This window comes from Silene latifolia, chromosome 9, assembly GCF_048544455.1.
Source record: "Silene latifolia isolate original U9 population chromosome 9, ASM4854445v1, whole genome shotgun sequence".
Classification (NCBI taxonomy): Eukaryota; Viridiplantae; Streptophyta; class Magnoliopsida; order Caryophyllales; family Caryophyllaceae; genus Silene; species Silene latifolia.
The window spans coordinates 7,428,777-7,454,429 of NC_133534.1; the positions used below are offsets into that span (position 1 = coordinate 7,428,777).

The 25,653-nt window shown below is 42.7% G+C and overlaps 1 protein-coding gene across 1 annotated transcript; it reads right to left on the reverse strand.

Moving 5' to 3' along the window:
- Positions 1–4,411: 4,411 nt before the first annotated feature.
- On the reverse strand, positions 4,412–7,323 carry LOC141598949 (LEAF RUST 10 DISEASE-RESISTANCE LOCUS RECEPTOR-LIKE PROTEIN KINASE-like 1.2). The gene is made up of 4 exons (XM_074418790.1): positions 6,324–7,323; positions 6,160–6,189; positions 5,825–6,058; positions 4,412–5,651 (listed from the first exon to the last, which is right to left on the reverse strand). Exons 1-4 carry the CDS (start codon positions 7,144–7,146, stop codon positions 4,675–4,677), a joined length of 2,064 nt encoding a protein of 687 aa, XP_074274891.1. The 5' UTR covers positions 7,147–7,323; the 3' UTR covers positions 4,412–4,674.
- Between the last annotated feature and the right edge of the window lie 18,330 nt (positions 7,324–25,653).

Consider the following 25,653-nt stretch of genomic DNA (forward strand, 5'->3'; position numbering starts at 1 on the left):
AGTGCGTAATATTATTACCTATTTTTATTTTAGTTTGATAATTTATTCTTTATTTTAACGTAAATAATAAAAAGTTTGTAGTTAAATTAGTCATTTCATTTCGTTTTTTTCAATTAGGCTTATGTTTGTTCAATTAGTCATTTTCGGTTTGGTTGTATCAGGATCAAGTCACTCTAAAGGAAGGTTTATGTTTATGTTGATGTTTCAGAAAAAATGAGGTTTTTTTTAATTAAGCTATTTATTGAAAAAGTTGTAGGTGTTTGATTATCGTTTTACAAAATTGCTTTTTTTTTATTACATAAGCAAGTGAAAAATGTAAAAATTATGTGTAAAAGACGAGTCTCTATTTGTAAAGAATATAAAACTATGGATGAACAAATATTTATTTTATTTTATTAAAATACTTACAACATACAAATTTGTCATTCATGTATTCAGTATTTTGAAAGTAATAGTAAGAGTTTTAAGTGCTAAAAATATGATTATGACTTTTTTAAATATATTTTTTTAATAACAAATGAGACGCAAGTAAATGTGGACATTAGGTGGAGCTACAGGCCAGGTCGGACTATTGTGGGGTTGGCCCGAGCCCACAGCTCGGAGAAAGGGAGGCAGGTTAAGACAAGTCGAGCCGGTGAATGGTAGGCCTTGAACCAACCTAGCCCGGTGTGTGCGCTGGTGGGCCACGCGGGCTACACATATCATAACCCGAGCTTGGCCCCGAGAAGACATACAGGTGTGCAGGTTGAGGAAGTGGACTGGCGGGCTGAGGACATAAGGGTTCGGTGGGTGGACGGGGTTGGGCTAGCCCGCATTTGTGTCCACCTCTAGATGCAACTCATGCAAGGCTGGTATAATATAGAGGGGGATTTGAATTCAGGACTTTTAGGCCGTGTTTTTTTGGGCGTAATTTCAGCTCTCATTCAGTTAACTTAAGTCACTCCCGTTCAATTCAGCTCACCTTATTTCAATTCTATTTATCTCATCAAATTTCAATTTAGTTCAATTCATTTTAATTCACTAAAACTTTATTCTGTTCACTATAACTCAATTCAATTTAGTCTAATTCGACTCATCCCAAAAGAACCGGTCCTTAATTATCATCATAGCTTAATTTTAACCCGGCTAATACACACTTGAATGGCCTCCGACTAAACTGCTGTAACACTAGCACTCTCCAGTCTCCACCGCTGTAAATCCAACGCTTGTTGCTCAAGGTTTCTTCTCTATTCACCTAACTATTCACTCTTTCTCAATTTTCTTCGATTGTTTTGTGCACTAGATTAGGTTTGCTGATTTTAATTATTATATTTTGATTTCTTATGTGTTTCCAAGCTTTTGCAAATTTTAGCTTGATTTGTTGTTCGGATCATTATCGACTACACGGCGATGGCGGTCGTCGCCGGTCGGCGGCGCCTGACCACGGTGGGCTGGGGTGAGGGAGGATGTGGTTGGGGCCGGATTAAGAGTTAGGTTTAATTTTTTTTCGTGTGCGTATGAAATGAGAAGGGCAAAGTCGGAAATTTTGTGTTGAATTTAACAAGTGTGAGTAGGAAATAGCATATCCCAGAAAAAAATGATGGCGTTGAGGAAACTGACGATTATATTGGGATTGTTGGAGGTAATGTAGCTAGAGATGATAGGTCCATTGGTTTAAGCTAGTACTCCACAATGGGGCAATGGTCCCGAAGTGCGATAATGTTGTAGTCTATGTTACTCGGACTTAGGTGACATATAAGGCTTCCATATCCTTGAGTGCCGAGTTGAATGCAAAAGTTCAGAAGTGAAGAGTCGAACTAACATAGTACTTTGAATCAATTGTTCTTTCATACATCTGGTTTACTGTATAATTGTGTGATATAGCTACTGCTACTGATACTAACAACTGATCCGAACACAATATGCCTGACCAAACAAACCAACGCGACGTGAGATCTAGATAAAAGTTTCCAAGAAAATAGCTTTCTTCTTTATTAAACTCCATTATTTTCAATATGAAAACGTCGCCTTTTTCTTTTTCTTTTCTTTGCAAAAGATAAGAATAACAGTGCTTTAGCAGAGACATTGTTTCCAATTTACAACAATTTTTTTTTTTTTTTTGGTGTACGAAGGACCGGCATTTTTAAAGTCCCCGGTGGACCGATAACCGCATGATTTGCGCAGCCTAGGGTTCGAACACGGGACTTCTCAACTCCTGCCCATTGGCAAGCTTTGAAGGTTAAACCCGATGCCACTAGACTCGCATCACTTGGTTAATTTACAACAATTTATTACAGAGTACATGCTACGTGCGAATAATTATACTTACTATATTGTATCCAACTATTGTATTAAAACGGTTTTACACAAGATTAACTGTTACAGTGGGAAAGTTGAAGCATTAAGCATGTGAATCAATCTAGGAAGTGGAAGATGGAGCAGCATGACGAGTAAAGGACGGTTCCCAACCTGAATTTTGATCAGTAGTTCCAGTAGCTTTCTGGAAGGACTGGCGCAACATGGAGTACATTACATCTTTACTCATCTCCAACCGATGCAACGTTGGAAATGTACGCATCATATCATAGCAACTGTGCTGCATATTAGGTAAATATTGAAGGCGTAGTATCTTACAGTCGACATTCTGGTCAAGCTTTGAAAGATTACCCCCTTTGATGTACAATTTCTTGAGCGACACGGGCTCAGTCTCACTGTCAGGTACATTTGCCGTAACCTTCTTTTGTTGAGCAATTAACTTTAGAATCTTTGTTGACGTGTAGTCGGAAGCAGCCTCCATCTCAAATTTTGCAAGTTTGGGTGGAAATTTCGAATTATCATCAAATTGAACATCTTGATTATCATCACCAGAACACGCCCCCACCCATGTTATTTTCAAGTGGGTAATACTCTTTAACTCACAAAGAGTTGCAAGATCGGAATTTGTAGGAAAATTCAAGCGCTTTGTTCGTAATGTTAGCTTCCAAAGATGTTCAAATTGCAAGGGGTTAGAAATGAAAGGGTGGTGAGGCTCTCGGGAAAGTACGAATCCCTTAAGCACTCTAAGCTTGGTACAACCACTAAATGCATTTGGAAGGTGATCTAGTAGGTAACACTCGGATATGTCGAGATATCCAAGTACCCAGCTACGCAATGTGTTAAACTGCGGTGGAAGAGATTCTAAGTTGTGGCAGCCTTTAAGGTTCAAGACCTTGAGGCGGACTGCCATGGTAGCTAAAGAAGGCAACTCTACTAATCCAGATACTCCTTGAAGGCTTAAAAACCTCGTCGAAGATATCTTGTTAAAAGCCTTAGCCAAGATTTCCACATCTTCGACGACAATGTACTTTGTTGGATCATTATTCCAGCTACCCAGTTGAAGCATTCTAATGTTGGGGTATATTATGGACAACAACCAGTTGAGCCTCTTGGTGGTGAGATTACAAGCATCCGTGTTAGCGACTATTTCATTATTGGAAATACCGAATTTCTCAGAAGACGTATTATTTTCTTGAAACTTAGACCAGATTGTTTTGGGCATAATATACTTGACACTCTCCCTTTTATTATTGATTTTTACGCTTCCTACACCAGCCGCTACTTGTTCAATTAGTTTCATTTCCACCAACTTCTTTAGGTCTTCTGCAAACTCCAACTTTACGTTTCTTTTTCGATCAACATTTATTTCAGTCGCCGAAAACCAACTTAGGAATAAGTCATTCTCTTTAAATTCCGTTCCTTGTGGAAACAAAGTAACTAATTCTAACAATATTATTTGGCTATTGTTTAAACTTGAATATAAATTTTCAAGGTCAATATTGGTATCTTGCACATTATTATTGTTATTATTATTAACACCATTATTGTTACTATTATCGCTTTTGTTGTTGTTGTTGTTGGTGGTGGTGGTGGTTTTGTTGTTGTTGTTGTTGTTGTTGTTGTTGTTGTTGTTGTTGTTGTTGTTGTTGTTGGTTTTGTGTGTGCTAACTGAAGTAGCGAGAGTCTGATTAAAAGATGATACAGACTTACCAAGCGTGGTGGCGATATCTCTATACTTGGATGCATTTTGCGCGTCATATTTCGTCAGCTCTTCAAGAGTCCATTCGATTTTCTTTACAACTTTGCCAAAACACTCTTCTGTAGTAAACTCCCCCTTTTTGCTTAGCTTCAAGTCATTGATCAAACCGGTAATGGCAGTCTCGACTCCATTATAAAGAGGTGTTTCGGGTGTTTTGTTTTTGGATTTGGCCTCGGCAAGTAGTTTTGTAAGAGATTTGCCACAACCCTGAAGGGTTAAAAATAGATCAAAAGTTGACATGGTTATTAGATTAATACACTCTGTTAAGAAATATGATTACTTAATATATTCGATTTTATGTTGGAATTCAGATTATATATAGTGATTTTGGGAATTGGTTGTGAATAATACGAGAAAGTATCCAATAAGAAAATCAAAGTAAAGAATGTTTTTATTCTAAACACAATATTGAAGATAAGTAAAGAACTAAAATATTATTCCTAACCTTGCTTTTTTATTTGATGTTCTGTCTTGTAATTCACAATCAATTGTCAGAACTACTATATACGAGTAATTTCTCTTTCAGTAGGTCTCGTGAGAAACGGTATCTCATTAAGTTACTGATTATTGCTCAAAGTGATTAATGTATTAACTCTGCTTAGCCTAAAAATTAAGCAGGCTTATTTACTGGTGTTTTCCGATATGGTAGAGCTACTCCCTATATTCATTACTGAAGTTGGCGATTGTCGGTTTAATTGATGATTACTCAACAGTTTAACACCGTAATCCTCTGTTGGCGAAGGTGACAACAAGTTTGTGATTTGTACTAAATCTTTCTTTTCCATCTCTTCAATCTGCAATGCTTCGTAATCAAAATTCTGAATCCTCGTCAAAACTTCCAAAACTTCGTCCATTGACGGCCTGAAGTCTTTGTAATGCTGCAGACACTGGAATGCTAGCTCAGCTACTGAAGTTGTCATTCTCCTGACCTTAAAGTCGGACTCAAACCCGAGTTGTGGATCAATCAGATCGGCAAATGCACACTTTTGTATCCTGTTCATTGCGTAATTTGACAGGTTGATCTCGTAGTTGTGTCTGTCCATGTCTACTGCACGAAGTGAGGAGATGAGCTCGACTAAAACCACCCCGAAACTGTAGACGTCGCTCTTATCTGTCAGCTGATAGCATTGGTGGTACTCGGGATCTAAGTACCCCGGAGTCCCCTGTGGGGCTGTTGAGACATGGGTTACGTCATTAGGGAAGAGTCTAGATAACCCGAAATCAGCCACCTTGACATTAAAGTTTTTGTCTAAGAGGATGTTATTTGTTTTGACATCGCGGTGAATGATATCTGAGGCATGGAGGTATGACAAGGCACTTGCGGTTTCTACAGCAATTTTTAAACGGGTATCCCATGTGAGTTGGCCAGAGTTCGCCTTGTGACCATACAAGTGATCAGCTACTGTGCCATTTGAGACGTACTCGTACACAAGGAGGAGTTCCCGACTGTGGCAAGACGTACATCCGTAGAGAGATACAAGGTTCTGGTGTCTCAGACAGGTAAGTATCTGAACTTCATTCATGAACTGTTCTACTCTTTTGAAGCTTCTCTCGTACAGACGTTTTACTGCTACTTCTCTTCCATCTTTGAGGTTGCCTATAACAAAACATTGATTGGTTGAAAATTGGCTCGGAATGAAAAAGCCATCGGACAAATTATTGGATGAGATTAAGGCCCTATCGTTCTATAGATACAATTGCAATGAAATGTAATTGAGTTCAAATTTTGAAACAAATGGCGATTGCTTGTATCGTCCATATAAGTCTTACCATAGTAAACAGTTCCAAAGGCGCCACCACCAAGTTCTCTGGTATGATCAAAACTGTTGGTGGCTTCTTCGAGTTCTTTGTAGGAGAAGAGTGGAACTCCAAAGTACAGACCGTCCTTTCCAAGCTCTGATTCCGAGTGATCAAGGGACACTTTACGGGCCTTACCAAATTTCAGGCACTTGCGATACCAGATGGCAAGGAATGCTATAAACATAAGTATACCTCCTCCAATGCCTGGTGTAGATTGAATACATATGTTAGCGAGTCTCTAGATTACTTCTTTACGTGCTTTAATTCAAACTTGTGAATAAATGAATTTGATTATTCGCAGTTACCTGATCCGACATACTCTAATGTCTTCTTCACTGGAAAAATAAATAAATAAAATAACATTAGAGTAATGTTACTTGACATACTTCTGGCTGCAGGGTACACAAAAACAACAAAAGCCTTAACTCGCAAAAAATGATATTCAGACATTTGAAAGAACTCTGTGCACCTGGTTGTTTATGACATACTGGAGTATATGTCCCATCTGGGCAATAGCAAGTAAATATCGTTTTGTTATCATCCGATGACCCACATTGACCTCCGGAATTCTGGCACACAGAGCAAGCATCGAAGTCCGCCTTGTATTCCACCTCAAACCCCTTATTCAACACTCTAGTAAGATTCACATTTCCCTTGTTAAGATCATCCAACTCTGACTTCAGCACCGGAAAAACCCTCCTTGTTGAACACAACTTACTTATGTTAGCAACATCTTCTGGTTTATCAACGTAATATGCTGAATTCGAAGTACTATTTACACCGTTACATGTGAGAACCTTTAAACTACCACTGTAATTTGAGACCGAAGAATCACAACCAAAGAACAAGCTAATGTTGACAACAGTTGGTGTTAGCTTAAAGGGATGTGACAAAGTGAATATTGTTTCGTTCCTGATTAGATTTTGACAGGAAATATCCGTCTCATTTGAAAACGGTTTTTGAACCAAAGACATAGTATGCGAAAAAGTATTAATACTAACAACTCTCGTGCTAAGAGATTCCGCCCCGTTTGTATTACCCATATCATAGATAAATGGGCCAACTGTCGGCCCAGTTTGACGACAGTTGAGCCCGATATTCCGATGGCCGCAGAATTGCGGCCTGTTGCCTCCCCAAAATGGGTACCCAACATTTGTAATATTCCCGCAAGAAAATGGATTGTTTTTGCATATTGCATAGTATGCATTATTTCCAGTTGACAAATAAATTTTACAAAACATGATAAACAAAATTATTGTAAGATATTGCAAGTTATAAACATGAAGAGCCATTTTTTTTATGACTTAGTATGAACAAACTATGGTTTTGTATTGTATTATAAACATGAACAATATGGCTTAAAAATGTTGAACTTGTTATTTTTGTGATGAAGCTTGAAAAGTAAATGGAATGATAAAGAGGGTTGACTGACTTATTGGGAGAGTTTTTAAAGCCACAATTCTTGAGCAACTTGTGAGGGACGGCAAAATGGGCAATGGGTAGGGTCTGCCTAGACCCGGACCCGAGATTTTTCCTTTGGATCCGTACCCGACCCAGACCCGCAAGGGTCTAAAATTTGAGGACCCATACCCGGACCCTATGGGTAAGGATAGGGTCTGAGTTTACCCGCTGGTCCAAGTTTCAGCCACTTTAGTAACAGGATTAACAACTATGAGGTCTATAATATTAAAAAAAAAAATTCATACTACTTTAACATTATGAGTTTATTAATCTCTATTGTACACTACCAAATCCAAAATACATACCAAAGAGATTAAGAAAGACAAAGAATACCTAAATTAATTTTACATCCAAATACATGTGAAAGAATCAAACTCGGAACCCAAAAATCAATACCGTACTTGATAGCCGTCTCCATCTGACCGTCGCTGGCTGCCGTTAATGGTGGTTATCGGTTGCCGCCTATTAGAGAGGTGATTGTCAGTCGCGTATCAGTGCTGTGGTGGTGGTTTTCTTGTGTTAGTGGTGGAGTGGTGGAATTGTCAGAAGAGTTTGGTTGGGTTTTATCACTTTATGGGATGAGGGAAGAGAAAGAGACTTTAGTTAGGTTTATACGGTCTACCAGTATGGATTTAGAAAAGTTATGATTTTGATTTTTTTTTTAATAAAGGGTCTAAGGGTCGGGTATGGGTCTCATAACTTAGACCCGGACCCGGACCCGAAATATTTTCTTAAGACCCATACCCGACCCATACCCATTGGGTCTGAAAAAATGAGACCCATACCCGACCCATTAGGGTCCGACCCACTGCCATCCTTACTCCCTCCATTCAACTCCACTTTAATGTATTCCATTTTCGTCCATTTAACTCCACTTTACAGATTTCCTTATTTGGACACGTAAAAGACCTTTCTATCCTTGTTAAAACCCATTATTTACAAAAGTTGCCATTATTACACCACACTAATAATATATCAAAACCAACCCTAAACTAATTATAAACCCAATTACTTTTCCTAACCCAACTCAACCCAACCCACTAATCTTTCCCTCCAAAATAAGACCTTGGCCCACAACAAATACTAATATACCCAAAACCGTTCAAATATTTTCTGGACTTCATCTCCTCAACCAACCCACTTCAATGCCCATTTTCTAGATCCTTCCTAGAAAACCCTAAAGCATCCTAAACCTGGTATTGTCACCTACTCTTCCTCATTTCCGCCTCATACTCAAAACGTTGCTTTCTCTCTCTCTTTTTCTCTCTAAATTCCTCTAAAACTTTCTCTGAAAACCCTAAAAAAAACCCATCATCCGCCTCCTTCTTTATCCTCTCCCTCATTTCTGCCTTTGTTTTTCACAGATCTTTCAACATAAAATCTTTGTAACTTTGTAAATAATGAGTAGATCACATGCAAACTGCGATGAACCTTGTGTTCAATGTTTAATTCATATAAAGATGGTTATGAGGAAGATGAAGATGAACCACAGGAATCAGAACCTGATTCCCCTCCTCTATACACGTTTGTTCCTGACACATTAAATTCGGGGGATTTAGGAACTCAAGTTGATGAAACACAGTTTGATGATCCAGAAATTCGTTCAAGAGATGATGATGTTTGTAGATCTGCTGTTAACTCGGTTAAAGCAGTTCAGTCATAGCCTCAATCAGCAAGCTCCATTAAATTCGCAAAATATGTTGCCAGTTTCGTTGCAAAATAAAAGGCGAAGACTGAAATTGAGGTTGCTCGTAGATTGACTTTGAATCTGGGTGAATAAGTTGAACCAGAATCTGAGACACCAAGTTCTCTCAGAATGAAAGCGTTTGAGGAGAGGGTCCTTGCAAAACTCTATAAATCGTCTAAATAGAGAGGTCTATTTCTTATTCTCACACTTTATTTTTTTTGTTTGAGGTTTATGCATGTTTTAATTTAATTATTGTGTACGTCTTTTGGTTTGTTAGTGTTTGTTATAGCATGTTTTTGCTTGGTGATTGAGGCATTTAATTGTTGTGTTGGTTTGTTATTGTTTGTAATAACCTGAGAAGTTTTTCAGCATGTTTTTTTTAGGTTCAATTCTGATACGTTTCTGATAATTGGTTTCTGATAAGTATTTGAGTTTCTGATATGTATTTGAGGTTCTGATAAGCAATTGGTTTCTGATAAGTAGTTGAGTTTTTGATAAGTATTTAAGCATGTTCTTATTCTCACACTTTGTTTTTCTGATAAACAATTTGAGTTTACTCTTGTTTGTTCAAAGTTAAATACTCATAATTGGTTATTTACTGTTATTTGTTCAAAGTAAGTAAATGAAATTGAGTTTTACATTGGGCTCGGTTCTGACTTGCTGATGGCTTATGCTGGTATGAGGTCGTAGTAGTCATAGTAGAGTATTTGCTCAATGATGATTCTACCTAAATGGGTTAAGAGCAATAACTGAACTTTGAATTGAACTAATTTTAGGTAATTGGCCATTCAATTGAAGTAGTTTTGCCACCACATGGTCAACCAATGTTTAAGTGTGTGTGTGTGCTGTTCCATTTTAGTTGCAGTAATCATGTGAACCAGTGTGTTTGACAACTCCATGATGACATTAGCTTCAAATGTTTGAGAGTGGTGTTGGTCTTGCTTAATGGACATGGTGTGGTCTACCTTCATTGGGTGTGTGTAAGAGGCATTACTACTTTGATGAACTCTTTAAGCCACCACGTGACTAACAATTGAATGGATGTGTGCTAACTACTACGAGTAAACAATTGCAGTAATGAGTTAGTGTAGTAAAATTGCCTGAATTATAGACGGACATTATCCGTCTATAGCTATAGACGGATAGTGTCCTTCTTACGAATGAAAGTGGGTTTGCACCCAAAAAAAAAAAACAAATGAAAGTGGGTAGTGTAAGTGGGTGGGAAATGGATACCTCCACTTGTCCTCCCACTTTAATTTTGTGAGAGGGTCGCTATCCGTTTATAGATATAGACGGATAGTGACCGTCTATAATGAGACGGACTAAAGTGAAAATTATGAGAAATGATATTTGTTATTGTCAATTATAAAGAAGATTTATAAAGAAAGACTCATAATTCCCGATCCCCTATCTATTAAAAAAAATAGAAAAAATATCAAATTTTTCCGCCAAAAACACTAGAGCTTTTTAATGTGCATAATCTTTGTAGGTTACAAATGAGTCTATTCTTAATATTTAGAGGATTCAAAAGTTTACAATCTGCGAACTTTATCTCTAAACTCTTATGAAAAAAAGTTAATTATTCACCCATTTTTTATCTAAGCTCATTTTTCCTTTTCGGTCTCAGTTTAGAGTATGTCTTGCTTAAGACGGGTCGAATCTTAAAACGGGTAGTTACACTCACAAAATGAATATGGGGGACAAGGTGGGGACACCCCCATGTGCCTCCCACTATCCTCTATTTGGGCATTTTGTCTCACAAAATGGTATCCGTCTACAACTTAAGACGGATAGTGCCCGTCTTAAGTAAGAATTTGTGCTCAGTTTAAAATTGCTGAATTGTTCATTTAACAAATCATTGATGATTTAATGATCTGTAGATATAAGAAAACCTAAGAAACAACATGTGAATGAATTAGTCTTGTATTGAATGAATGTTATATTTTAAGGTTGTATTTTAACATTAAATAACTTCCAAATTTGGTATTAGTTTAGAAATTAACAACTAAATTACACATTAACCTATACAATTAATATATAGTATAGATCTCGCGTAAATGCGCGGTTTTTTAAATAAGAATATTAAAGAAAATAAAAATTATACAACCGATATTTAACTCAATTTAAAATTTAATTGTAAAATTTATTATAATTAATGTTTTGTATTAATCAGTGGAAAATGGAAAGTTCAGTATAATCTAATTGTAGATATAAAATTGATAGGCTATCGCACACCTAACAAAGATAAATACCCTAGTAACAAATGAATGTAGTAGGGGTCGAACACAAGGAGACAGGAGTTGCTAAACAAGTTGTCATGGAGCGAATTTTATCAAGGTTGATTAACGATTGGGTGTTTGTTTTGGTTTTAGAAACAATGATAAAATAATGAAAGAAACAATAATAAAGAAGAGTTTAGGGGAATCGGGTCACACATGCAAATAAATAGTTGGTCATGTCAAACTATGAATTCTTAATAACGATAATTGTTTAGGCCTAATGACAACCACCTCTCGGCATTATTGTCGACCATAGAACGGGACAAGGGGATATGAAGCGTTAGACTCAAGCGTCGGGGGGGGGGGGGGTTCTAGCGAGCTCTCGCTATTAATAGATCGGTCTACTAAAACATACTTAGTCTAATTCCATTTCGTGCCTCTTGCCTTTTAAAAGTGAATTAACTAATTTAATCTAAGATAATGATCAATTATCAAAGATTAGGAAACAATGCAAGCATGTGACATAAACTAAATCAATATTTTAGCATCCTAATTCAACAATTATAAATACTATTTATGCATGGCTTCCTTAATCCCTAGACAAGATTAACTGCTCATACATATTGAAAACTAAACTAATAACAAATGATATAATAAACATGTTGATAATGAAAACAATGTAATAAGGAAAATGACGAATGAATTAACGAAATTATGCTAGTAATGAATTCCATAATTGAAACATTTCAAGTGTTTGGGAAACTTGAATTGGAATTGAATTCCATAATTGAAACATTTCAAGTGTTTGGTAACTAAGGAAACACAAAACAAAACCCACCCAAAAAGCTAAGAAGATGTCAAAACAACCAGAAGTAATTGTGAGTGACGAAACCGCATTCTACCAGGATGACGCAGTCCCTAATTCTGGGATATGGCAGTCCCCCACCAGCCGGTTCACTGAACCAAGGTACGGGATGCCGAAAGAGATAGAAACGCCGCTGCCCGCCGACCAAATCACTGTCATGGGACATGTGGTCGATGCAGCCAAACTGAAGCTATTCCTAGACCTGATGGGTAGTACGCCGCTAACCCCCGTCGTAACGACGGTTACAGCAGCGCACCCACAGGTGAACAGGGCCCAAAAGGTGACTCCGAACAACCTAACCGGAGCGATGCAAGAGGTTGGACGTACCAAAACGCCAGCGGTGCCCGTGTTGTCAGTGTCAGACCAAAGTCCTTCCCACACTCGCGGGAGGACAGCGTCGACGCGGCACCAACGAGGCCACCCCCGAAGAAGTGAAGAAAGAAGCCCGACTTTCCAAAGTCGGAGAACAAGAAGCCCTTCCCGCCACGGGGAGGGAAGCCGGACTAGAGCTGCGAGGAGCCGATCGCCACGTGTCATTCGACATGTGGTCAGACAGCCTCTCAGTGCCTATGTCCTCAACGTCTCCGTGCCAACCAAACTGAAGTTGCCGGCCCTGTCGTACAAAGGGGAGAGTGACCCAACCGACCACGCCGAGGCTTTCGAGTCTTACATGTCGGTATGGGAGCAGCCTGATGAGGTATGGTGTCGAGTCTTCCCGACAACCCTGCATGGGATGGCCCAGAGTTGGTACAAGGGGCTGCCTAATGGTTCGGTATACTGCTACGCCGACCTAAGGGACAACTTCGTAGCCCAGTACGCCTGCAACAAGAGGAGGGCCGTGGAGACATCGGATCTCCTCACTATCCGACAGGGGGAGGATGAGTCTCTACGAAGCTATGTGAAGAGGTTCGACGCAAAAGCTCAGCAGATCCGTGAGCTGAACACCGAACTGGCGGCCTTCGCATTGATGAAAGGCCTCCCGAAAGGCGAGCTCAAAAATGAGCTGATCAAGTGCGCGAACCTCAACTTGGACTCTGCCAGAAGTAGACCTGGCAAATCGGGTTAACGGGTCGGGTTCGGGTCGGGCCATTTCGGGTCGGGCTACTTCGGGTTTCTCAAAATTTCGGGTTAGCTCGGGTTGGGCTAGGTCATTTCGGATTTCGGGTCTGTCACGGGTTTGTTGGTCGGGTCTGTTTCGGGCAAGCGGGTCGGGTTATTTTGGGTCAGGTCATTTTTGGGTAAATGATTAAGAGAGAAAAAGGCATTTCAAGTCTTTTGGGGTCAATTAGAGTTATATTTTATCGGGTCATTTTTGGGTTGAGTGGTTTCGGGTAGGACATTTCGGGTCGGGTCTGTTACGGGTCCATGAAAGCTCAGGTCATTTTCGCGTCGGGTCGGATCAATTCGGGCTTCGGGTGTCATTCGGGTGCGGCAGTTCGGGTCGATTTCGGATCTCGGGTCAACCTTTTCGGGTCGGGTTGGTTTTGCCAGGCCTAGCCAGAAGGATGGCCGACCAAGCCGTAAAGATGGAGGATTACCACAAGACCTGGGTAGGCCACAGCGAAGCTGGGCACCCAGAGAGGAGCAGTCGCCGGGATGACAGAGATGAAGGACGCCGTGACAATGATAGGTCACGGCCTGAGAAAGCTAATAGAAAACAGAACTCGGCGGGCGCCGGGGGGAGTTCGGGACCATACATCGCGAGGCGGTACAGCAGTCTCACCCCCCTGGTTAAATCACCGGCCGAGGTCTTCGCCCTGAGAAAGAATGAAGGGCAGAAGTGGGCAAGACCCCCCAAGACAAAGGCGGAGGGCGACACAAGCCAATTTTGCGATTACCACGGCCAGCCCGGCCATAAGATCGACATCGGCAGATCAAGAATGCCATCGAGGAGCGATCCGAAAGGGGGGCCATCAGCAAGTACGTAGCTGGGACCCCGGAAACGAGCTCCGACGGGGCGAATAAGAAATCAGTATTCCAGAGGATGGGAGTGATCCAGGTGGTTATCGGAGGAAACGAGAACGGAGGGTCAGCTAATGGGCACAAACGTCACTTAAATGAGCTTTATCAAGCCATCAACTTTGTGCCCACCACAGCGATCCCCGCTTCCACCGTCCCCGATATAACCATCGGAAGGAAAGACTACGAAGGAGTCGTAGCCCCACACAGCGACCCGCTGGTGGTCCACCTGGACATAGCCAACCACTTGGTAAAGAGGTGCCTAATTGATACAGGCGCCTACACGAACATCATGTTCAGGGAATGCTTCCTCAATCTCGGCCTGAAGATTGAGGACCTGTGCCCCTGCACCAACCCGCTGTACAGCTTCTCTGGGGCCGGCCTGGTACCCCTGAGGTCAATCAAACTGCCGGTGATGTTCGGCCAAGCCGATGCGGCTAAGAATGTTTGGTCTGAGTTCGTGGTTATTGATGGTTCGTCCGCCTACAATGTTCTGATAGGCCGGATTACTTTGAGCGAGGCCGATTCTGTAATGTCCATCCGGGCCCTGACATTAATGTATGTCTCGGACCGGGGGGAGGCACAAAAGCTCGTCTCAAAGGATGAGAGAGACGAAATTATCAATGTCCAAGTATCTGCCAGAGGGTGTAACATGCAATCCCTCAAAGTGGCGAAGAAATCGGAGAAGGGGAAGAGCCCATCCTTACGATAGGAGGGTGATCCGATGAGTACCAACACCGTCGGCATGGTCAAAGGAGCCGAGACCGAGCAAGTAGAAATTGACCCAGGACGCACCGTAACTGTTGGTGTCGGCCTGGAGCCAAAATTCAGAGCCGGTCTCCTAGACCTGCCGAGGAAGAACAAAGACGTCTTCGCGTACTCAGCCGCCGAGATGCCAGGCGTAAGCCGAGAGGTCATCGTTCACAAGCTGAACGTGCTCTCCAACGCTCGCCCTGTCAAGCAGAAGATGAGGAACTCCTCGGCCGAGAAAGACGAGGCCATCAAGGCCGAGGTAGATAAATTGTTAGAGGCAGGCTTTATCATGCCTTGTACTTACCCTGAGTGGCTAGCAAATGTTGTAATGGTCAAGAAGTCATCAGGGGGGTGGAGGATGTGTGGTTATTTTACAAATCTTAATAAAGCATGCTCTAAAGATTGTTATCCCTTGCCTCGAATAGATAGCTTAATAGACGCAACAGCAGGCTACACTATGCTGAGCCTGCTCGACACCTTCTCAGGGTACCATCAGGTATTCATGGCCGAAGAAGACATGCCTAAGTGCGCATTCATCACCATACACGGCACATACATGTATAAAATGATGCCGTTCGGTTTGAAAAACGCTGACGCAACTTACACTAGGCTGGTGGACAAAGTATTTCAAGATCAAAAAAGGTGAAACATCGAGGCTTACGTCGACGATGCTATTGTAAAAAGCAAGTCTGACAGCGAGCACTTAGCCGACTTGAGCGAAACATTCTGTTCACTAAGGAAATACAAGATGAAACTTAACCCAATGAAATGCAACTTCGGTGTCCGAGCAGGTAAATTCCTCGGCATGCTTGTCAGCGCCAGGGGAATTGATGCTAATCTAGAGAAAGTCCAAGCAATACCGGACCTACCAGAGCCGAGGAATCGAAAAGAGGTTATGATGCTGACCGGGAGGATGGCGGCTCTCGCCCGTTTCATCTCTCGGTCAGCCGACAAGAGCACCCCATTCTTCAAAGTGTTGAAGGGGAATAAAGACTTCAGTTGGGGGGAGGAACAGAGCATAGCTTTCAGGCAACTGAAAGCTCATCTTCAAACTCTCCCAACCCTGTCCAGGCCGATGCTGGGGGAGACGCTATATCTATACATAGCCGTTACCTCGGCCACGGTCAGTGTCGTAATCGTCAGAGAAGAAGACAAGCAACAACACCCAATCTACTTTATCAGCCATACACTGCTGGCCGCCGAAAGTAATTACCCACTGATCGAAAAAGCAGCCTTTGCTGTCGTCGTTGCCGCAAGGAAACTAAAACCTTACTTCGACGCACATCCCGTGACGGTCCTAACCGACCAACCATTGGAGAAAGCATTGGAAAAATTCGAAAAATCCGGCAGGCTCATCAAATGGGCAGTAGAGCTATCCGGCTTCGGCATCCAATACAAGCCGAGGCCCTCGATAAAAGGGCAGACACTTGCAGACTTCCTGGCCGAGTGCACATATAAAGAAGAACCGAATCCCGGAGTATGGGAAGTATACACCGACGGGTCCTCCACGACGAACAGCTCAGGAGCCGGCATCCTTATCATCAGCCCAAACGGGGACGAGTTTGAGTATGCCTTGAAATTTACCTTCTCGGCCTCAAACAACGAATCCGAATACGAGGCGGTGATAATTGGAGTCGAGCTAGCTAGAGCTGCCGGAGCATAACACATTGTGTTGAAGACAGACTCACTATTGGTGACTAACCAAATCAGAGGAGAGTATGAGGCTCGAGACGATGGGATGGTAAGATACCTGGAAAGGGTAAAAGCTGACACAGCAAAACTGAAATCTTTCCAAATCCAATGCGTCCCCAGGTCTGAAAACAACCGAGCCGACGCTCTCTCAAAACTTGCCAGTTCAACCATCAAGAATGTCAGCCGAACCGTGCTAGTGGATATCAGGAATGCTAAAAGCATCACTGACACACTCTGCATGGTGGGCGACATAGAAGCCGAGACGACGTGGATGACTCCGATAATTTAATACAAACTAACAAATGAGTTGCCAGAGAACCGCAGTCTGTCTTAGAAGATAAAGAGGATCGCCGCCAGGTACTTGGTGTTCGAAGGATAATTATACATAAGGTCTGTAATAAGGCCACTCTTGAAATGTGTCGGCCCAACCGACGCAGAGCTAATATTGACAGAGATACACGAAGGCATCTGTGGACATCACATGGGGGCAAGAACGTTAGCCCACAAAGCTCTCCGAGCCGGCTACTTCTGGCCTACCATGCTTGAGGATTCCAGAGCCAAAACCAAAAAGTGCAACAACTGTCAAATGCATGCTCCGGTGATACATGCACCTTCCCGAGACCTGCAGCCGGTACTTAATCCCCTTCCATTTGCACAGTGGGGGATGGATCTACTAGGGCCATTTCCAACGGCCTCCGGAGGAAGAAAATATCTGATCGTTGCCGTTGACTACTTCACCAAATGGGTCGAAGCAGTCGCGGTACCTGCCAAGACCACGGCGGCCGTAAGAAAAGTGATTTGGGAGAACGTCATAACTCGCTTTGGGCTACCCCAAGTCATGGTGTTTGACCACGGCCAAGAGTTTTGGAGCGACATGGTGATGAACTGGTTAGAAGAACTCGGTATCAAGTTTGCACACTCCTCCGTCTGCCACCCTCAGAGCAATGGGCAGGCGGAAGCAGCCAATAAGACGATATTGAACGGATTAAAAAAGAAGGTTGAAGATCTAAAAGAAAGGTGGGCTGATGAACTACGCGGCGTCCTGTGGTCACTTCGAACCACGGAGAAAGAAGCAACGGGATACAGTCCATTCCACCTAGTCTATGGGTCTGAAGCCGTCCTGCCAATTGAAGCATCGGTGCCGACATTCAGAACGCAAACCTTTGACCCAGCCGAAAATGAGGAAGGCCTGAGAGCCTCCCTAGACCTGGTCGAAGAAAGCCGAGACACGGCACGGCTTAACTTGGCAGTATATCAAAACCTAATGAGAAGGGCATACAATCGTAGGGTCCACAAAAGAGATTTAAGAGTAGGAGATATAGTCCTAAGAAAGTCAGCCGCAACCAACAAAGGAAACATCCATGGTAAAATGACGTCCAACTGGGAAGGACCCTACAAAGTGGTTGAAGAAATGAGGCCGGGTACATACCGGCTGGCAGACATGGAGGGTGTTCCTCTAATGAGCCATTGGAACACGGACAATCTAAGGAAATATTTCATATAGCGGCGGAGGTGTCCGAGACCGTTGTGGACACCCCAACGCATGATTACACCTTATAAAGAATAATCCAAGTTTTCCATCAAAATACTTGTCCCCTCCATAGTCGGGCCAAAATAGACGCCGCGGTCAAAGCCGGGCAGTCACTACTGAAGAACAAAAGCGTATGAGCACTGTTGAGACGTAAATCTGACTGCCCCGGCCAATCCCGGAGTGGCAGAGGAAGCAATCAATATGTCTATAGATACGGAGAGCAGTCGAAACGTAAACTCAGTTGCCTCGGCCAAAGTCGGGAGTGACGAGGGAAACGCGACTTGCCAACAACAAGTTGTTACTCGCCACAACGACCAGCTTGCTTAGGAACGTATAAGCACTGTTGAGACGCAAATCGGACGCCTCGGCTAGACCGAGAGTGAAAGAGGAAGCGGTCAACACGTCTACAGATACGAACACCTCGGCCGTTACCCCGAAGAGTGACGGGGACACAACGACTGATACGCTAACATGTTCACAACGGTGGTTGGGATAGCAAATCTGACCGCCTCGGCTAAGACCGTGCGCGTAAGAGGAAGCGACCAACATGCCAACATGTTTAAAAAAAAAACGTTAAAGTACAGTTGAGATACGCATTCTAATTGCCTCGGCCAAGCCGAAGGTCTCAACTAATAACGTAAGAAGACAACTCAGATGAAAATGAGATAAAGACCTCGGCCAAGCCGGAGGCAAAAGAAACAAACTCTTATTGAAATGTTTACAGGTTGTACAAGAAAGAAGACGACGGCCGTCCCCACAAGGGATAGCCTAAAGACAACCTACCAATGTTTGAACAAGAAAAACAAAAAGTACCGCAAAAGGTTACAGACATAGGAATTGAAAGCGCCAAAAAAGATGGCAGGGAGGAAAGGCTCAATAGTTGGCCCCCGAACAGCTGAAACTGTCTGAAGGGTCGGGTGAATCCGGTGACGACCGCCCGTCTCCCTATGCTTGTTGCTGCTTACCAGCAGCAGCAGCAGCATCATCTTTGGTGGGCGACCCAGAAGCCGACTTGGCAGCTTCAGCTGCCTTTGCCCTCTCAGCTTCCTCCCTGGTCGCCTTCACCTTTTCAGCATGGGCCGCCTTCTCCGCAGCCTCTTCGGCGGCCTTCTTCGCCTCTGCCTCCTCCGCAGCCCTTGCCTCCGCAGCAGTCACCTTATCATCGAGCAGCTGCTCAAATTTTTGCCACGGGAAGGAGCCTTCAGGAAAGAGCTCTCTGATTACTTCCCTGGTGGTTTCTTCGGCCTGGTCTCGGTACTGGGCACACATATTAGGGATGACCTCAGTTTGGAGCATCTCAATGTCCTTCTCCCTCTGGGCAAGGATAGCCCTTGTGTTCCTGTGTCCCTCCGATTGAGCCGAATACAGGAACTTCCATTCTTCCCTCTTACCAACCGCAGCGTCGAAAGCATCCTGAAGTTTGGCTTTCTCCTCCAGCAGCTTAGCAGCGTCAGCCACCGCAGCCTCAGCCTTGGCTCTCTCGGCAAGGTCCGCCTTTTCAGCGTCCTCCCTAAGCTTCTGCTCAGCCGCCGCAGCCTCAGCCTTGGCTCTCTCGGTATCCTTCTTAGCAGCGGCAAGATTGAGCCTAAGCCGTTCAACCGCAGGGGCAGCTCTTTCCTGCTCCAAAATATGAGCGTCGGCTAGTTCATTCCACTTAGCCAGCTTCTTGCACAACCTTGTGCCTTCCGCCACAAGCTGAGCAGGGGAAGGCTTCAGGGAGGAGGAGTCGATAACGACATTTTGACTGACCGTCTGCACTGGCCGTTTCTCCAATTGTCGTTCAGTGGGACCGGAAGCCGGCAGCGGTTGATCTACAAAAAATTCAGACAGAGCATCCATGTCAACATTCATTGACATGCCAGAAAGTCTGTCATCAGGAATGCCTAATGAACCAGCTAAATCTGAGCCACAAGTTAGATCCGTACCAGCCTTGGCCTTCTTGGTTGGAGGCCCCTTTTCTTTACCGGCCTCGGTAACCACAACGGCGGCAGACTCGGTCTCTTTTCTCTTCAAAGACGGAGGAGCCTTCGCAACAGTGACCTCCTCATCAATATCGATGACCACCGGCCGCTTTTGGATCACAGGAATTGAAGACTGAACGGGAGTTGACGCGGGGGCCGCCATAGACGTTATTTTAGGTTTGCGGCGCGGCACGTTCCTGGCAACCTTCGCCTGCGCCGCCGTAACATCCAGTGCCTTCAACTGCTGGTCCATAAGTTCGTTGGGGGACGGTCTGCGATCACGCGAATCAGCCTTAGGATGCAGCTCAACAACGTTCCCGCCCTTGTCAAGCCCCAACTTCTTTAGGATCTCCTCAGACAGATCGTGGGCAAATCGGTCTGCAAGAAGCGAAGCAAGAGTTAAGCGAAAGAAATAAACCAAAGTTTAAGTACAGAAACATAAAAAGCAAAGGTGGGCCTCACACCGACCCTACTCACCCTGGCGGAGGGCCGGTATGAGGCCGACGTGGCAAAGCGGCTCCTCCTGAAGAACGATCTGCGTCGGGGGCATCCATCCCTTCGACGTGCCATCCTTCTCGGCCTCAAACAACCTCATTGCCCGCTTCTCGTCCTCATTAAGGTAGACCCTGCTGGTGTCCATCTTAAGCTTACTCCGGGAGACATACTTTTCACGCTCCCCCCGGTTCTCGCACCGCAAATTGACGCGACTCTGGAACGACAGAGGCAGTGGGTAATCCTCCGGCAGCTCGACGTATACCCACCGCCCCTTCCAGTCCTTGCAAGACGTCAACTTGGAAACGGTAACGAAACCCGGCTCCGTCTGCACACTGTACCACCCCGGGCCACTTTGGGTGGACGGCCGAAGATGATGAAGCCGGCGGAATAAGTTAACCGTTGGGGCCTCCCCCTTAAAAAGACAAAGCCACACGAAGCCGACAATCGTCCTAACTGCCAACGGATGCAGTTGGGCCACGGCGACGTTCATAGCTTTAATAATAGCAGCAACGTATTCATTCAGAGGAAACCGAAGCCCATACTCCAGGTGTCTGATGTATACGTCGATGCAACCCTCGGGAGGACAATAGATGGCCTGACCCTCCTCAGGGATAACAATTCTATACCCCCTGCCGAAGGAGTAATGGTGTTCAAAAAATTCAGAACCAGAACAACTGGCGAACTTGTTCGTCCAGGCACGGTTAGGATTGATCGAGCAGGCATCACCGTGCCCCGAAATAAGCGGCCTCCTTACCACAGAAGGGGTCGCCTCATCATCATCATCAACATCATCACCATCATCATCAATACCCTCCAAAAATTGCTCATCAATTTCAGAAGAAGGAGACCTGGGACCCCCAGACCTTATCGGGGTGGCGGCCAATGCCTCCTCTTCATCAGGACGCGACGGGGAGCCCCCCGGCGCAGAAGTACTAGGTCCAGCATTAGCAGAAGACATAATGACAACAAAAACTTGACAAATAAAAGTTGAAAAATGTGTTTGTTTACCTTGGAAAAGTGTTACGCCGAGTAAACGCTTTGAAGATTAGAGAGAAGTTCCTTCGAAAAATTAAGAGAGGGAGAAATTTTTTTTGAGAAGATGAATTTTTGGTGGCCAAAATCAGGGGCTAACTGCTCTATTTATAGAGCAAAGCCCATGAAACGGACCAATCAGAGCAAGGCACACGAAACGTCCACCAACCGACACCAGGACACGTGTCACGCATGCAGCCACGAAATGTCAATCGACACAACAGTTACCAAACTTCTTCAACACGCTCCTTGACAGAATGCCAATCGACGTATCTTCTTCAAAACGCTCCTTGGTATCTACTTGCCAAACGGCCCGCTGTTCAACCAAGCTTGGCAGCACCGGCTGGGGGCAATCAAAAACACACGGCACTCTCAACCTCGGTCTCAGCCAGCGCTATTTTCTTTTCCACATCTGATGTCCATTACACATCCATGTGGAGGGGGGGATAGTATGATACAGCAAGAGCAGAACCAAGCCGAAGAAGAAGAAGCCGATGGAGAAGTTCAACATGCGCAGAATATACGCTCAACACACATCGGAGCCCATGCCACGGCATAGACTACGCTGGGGGCAAATTGATGGGGCATATTCTGCACCCGCTGACCGAGTCAACATATTGACCAAGGTCAAAGCCAAAAGACAACAAGTCAACGTGAGAGACAATTTAACCGACGCAGCCTGTGTCGGCTGTCATTTGGGTCTCGGCTAGGCAAACAACAAATGGAGACATATCCGCGTACTCATATCCAAGACCCCTCAGCATGGAGTCAACCAGGCCAGCCGGCCTGCCATGGGTCCCTCGGCCGAGGGTAGAACAGTCTTTTCCACCTGCTCAGCCACTTGGCCACTACGTGACAAAAGGTGAAAGTCTATAAATACTCCACTTCTCTCATTGAGAAAAGGATCCAAAAATATAACCTAAACCACTCATAATCTGGTATAAGCTCCCTTATCTCTCTACAACATACTTTGCCAAGTTACACACAACTTAATCCCTTTAAGTTTACTGACTTGAGCGTCGGAGTGAGTATGCTCGGTACCAAGCCGAGCCCTCAGTTTGTTCATTGTTTCAGGAGAGGCCGAAAGGAAGAGTCAAGCAAAGCCATCATTCAATAAGCTCACGTGGTAACAACACTGCTCCGTAATCACACCCGGAACAGGCTCAATTCTTTATCAATTCCAAGCTAGTTAAAATTTGGAGATTTCAAATACCTACCATATAGTAGTCATTTCAATTCCATCACTTCATACGTTCTATTTTCTGACACAAATTTCATCGCAATATTTTTATTTATGATATTTTTTCCGACCACAAGTATTTTCTGTGACAATATTTATTTTTTTCAAATAAAAAACACCCGATGAACATGACCCATATCTGTCTCGCTCAATTCCAATTTCAATTCCAATTCCATTGGTTTCCCAAACACTATTTTGGATTTGGATTTGGAATTGAATTCAACGGATTCAACACCCCTTATATAGGACTAGGGGATGAAACGTAAAAATCTTAAATGAAGGTGACCCCGATCGGGGACACCCCATTCCGATCGGGGTCGTGGTAATCCAGATTTTCTTCTTTAATTCTTGATTAATTAGCATATGGAATCCAATGACCCGCCTTAATGCCTCTTAATTCCACGACTAAAAGCACAATTGGGAATCCTAAGCTTGCAATCCTCACTTGATTATTTGGACTTCATTTTTATTTCTTTATTTGTGTACCAACCCAAGTTGGTTTCGTGCTCGGGATTTTACAATTCTTCCCAAAATGCCCCTTCATAGTCGTGTCTTGTTTCCATTAGCTTTGTGAATTTTGGTGTTTGCTAATCTGACGGGAAAAAGTTACAGAATGCTTCATTTTCTACAAAATGCAATGAGTACAAGCAAAAACACCTAGAAAACGAAATTAGCTCACATTCTCACAAATACACTTATAAAAGTCCAATAACCAAATAAAACCGAGCTAAAATAGGGAGTAAAATCATATATTAATAAGACATATAAAAAATAATGAAAGCTCAATCACATATATGATATAATAAAAACCCAATTAAAGATATGATACAATGAAAGCCCAATTATAGCCAAATTTATTTAGGCGGGAAAATTTTGGAGTTTTCTTATTCTTTTAGTATAAGGGGGATTAAGAACTTTTTTTCCTTTTTTAATTTCTTAAATACAGCCCTAAGGATTATATTTATCATTTCCCATATTTTAAAGTTTATTTGTTAGTTTATTACTTATCGCTTTGACATTGACGTCTTTGCAACTCTTAACTTTTCTCATCCTTATGTTTTGATGGGACGTGCTAAATCCCGCACACAAATTTACTTAATCCTGCACAAATTACAAACTTGTTCTGACTTTATCCATCTCATTTTTTATCCACAAATAAACAAAATACGAGAGAAAAAGAAATTCAACAAAACACTAACACACCAACACCCTGCCATGAAGTACCACCCCTTCCCAAGCTCCGACCAACCTTACCCGAACCTACCCAGAACTAGCGTCATCCTCTACGGCCACCGCCATCCACCTCTTGCCGCCGCACCACCTTCCTTCTCCCAAATCACCAAAGCCACCTCTATAACCACCACGCTCTCCTATATAACCACCACCCTCCACTGCAGACGATGTCGTCGTCGACGCCCTCTCCTACAACATTCGTCGTTGATGATGCCCCATTACCCACAACTACAACCTTCAACCACACAAACCCTAATTGAATTGCAATGTAGATTATGAACTAACCTTGGTAAAATTAATTTAATAATAAAACACAAATGCAAAAAACAATCGACTCATTCATAAAACCCCCCAAAATTGAGTGTATAACATTCACCAATTAATAATTGAAGTTCGAAAAGTTTACAATGTAGGATTAAATGTATAAAATCATTACGTGATTGATTGTGGAAGGAAGAAGAGGGACTCTGATACCGCTTGTTAGGTTTCTTTAATCTCATCAATTTACATATTCATATATGTTCAAGTTTATTTAGTCATAAAATAAATTGTTGATCTTATGCATGCAAACTTAATAAAAGGAGATGAGAAAAACCGATTTCTCACCATCTAATTTTCGGCCATTTTGGGCACAAGTGAAGTCTCCTACCTCACTTGTTCTTGAGCTTTCCATATGTTAGGATGATCCCCAAAAGACTTCAAGTATAGAAGTCACTCCTCTTGATTGCACCCAAGATTATCCCATATCTCTACTAATTAATATGTGGTAGATATTTGTTTAATAGTTTACCTTAAAATTGATTACTAATACTCATATATTACATTAATAACATTAGCATGTATGACCCAATAATGAACTAGCTTAATAATGGTGTAAATAGAACCAAGTTGACATTTATCTTAATTTTCACTTAAAACTACAATTAGGCCCTGTTCTTTTGGACTTAAAGTCACTCTCTATAAGTTAAGTTCAGCAAAATTAAGTTAAGTTCAGCAAAATTAAGTTAAGTTAAGTTCAGCAAAATTAAGTTCAGAAAAGTTCAGCAAAATTAAGTTCAGCAAAATTAAGTTCAGAAAAGTTCAGCAAAATTAAGTTCAGAAAAGTTAAGCAGAATAATAAGTTTCATAATATTGACGAGTTTTAAAAAATAGATACAATTTTCGTTCAAATCGGTTGTATAAACAATCCGAGATTAATTATTATTCTATACGGAGTATAATTTTTTTTAAAAAAAACATTTATTTAAAGCCGAATTCTTACCTATCCCCGAAGGTATGTTAGAGCATTTTAATTACCGACATTCGTCATTGAGAATGAAAGTTGAAATGACATTTGGTCAATTGAAAAAAAGGTGGAAGGTGTTAAAAGTTATGCCTCAAATGTCACCTAAGTATCAAATGTCCATTATTGTTTCTAATTTCACACTTCATAATTTTATACGGATGCACACTCAAGGGATACCTGTTATACAACATGATAACGTTCTAGGGACAAAAGATTTAGGCATGTTTGATAAGAAGCGGAAAACAGCTATGTACAAGGTGCGAAATAACATAGTCAAGAACATTTGGCGAGGCAATGGATTTGACGGGGTGAGCTCAAATGAAGATGAAAAAAGTGACGAGGAAGATGATAATATGAAACTAGATGATTAGAAAGAAAAAATAAGT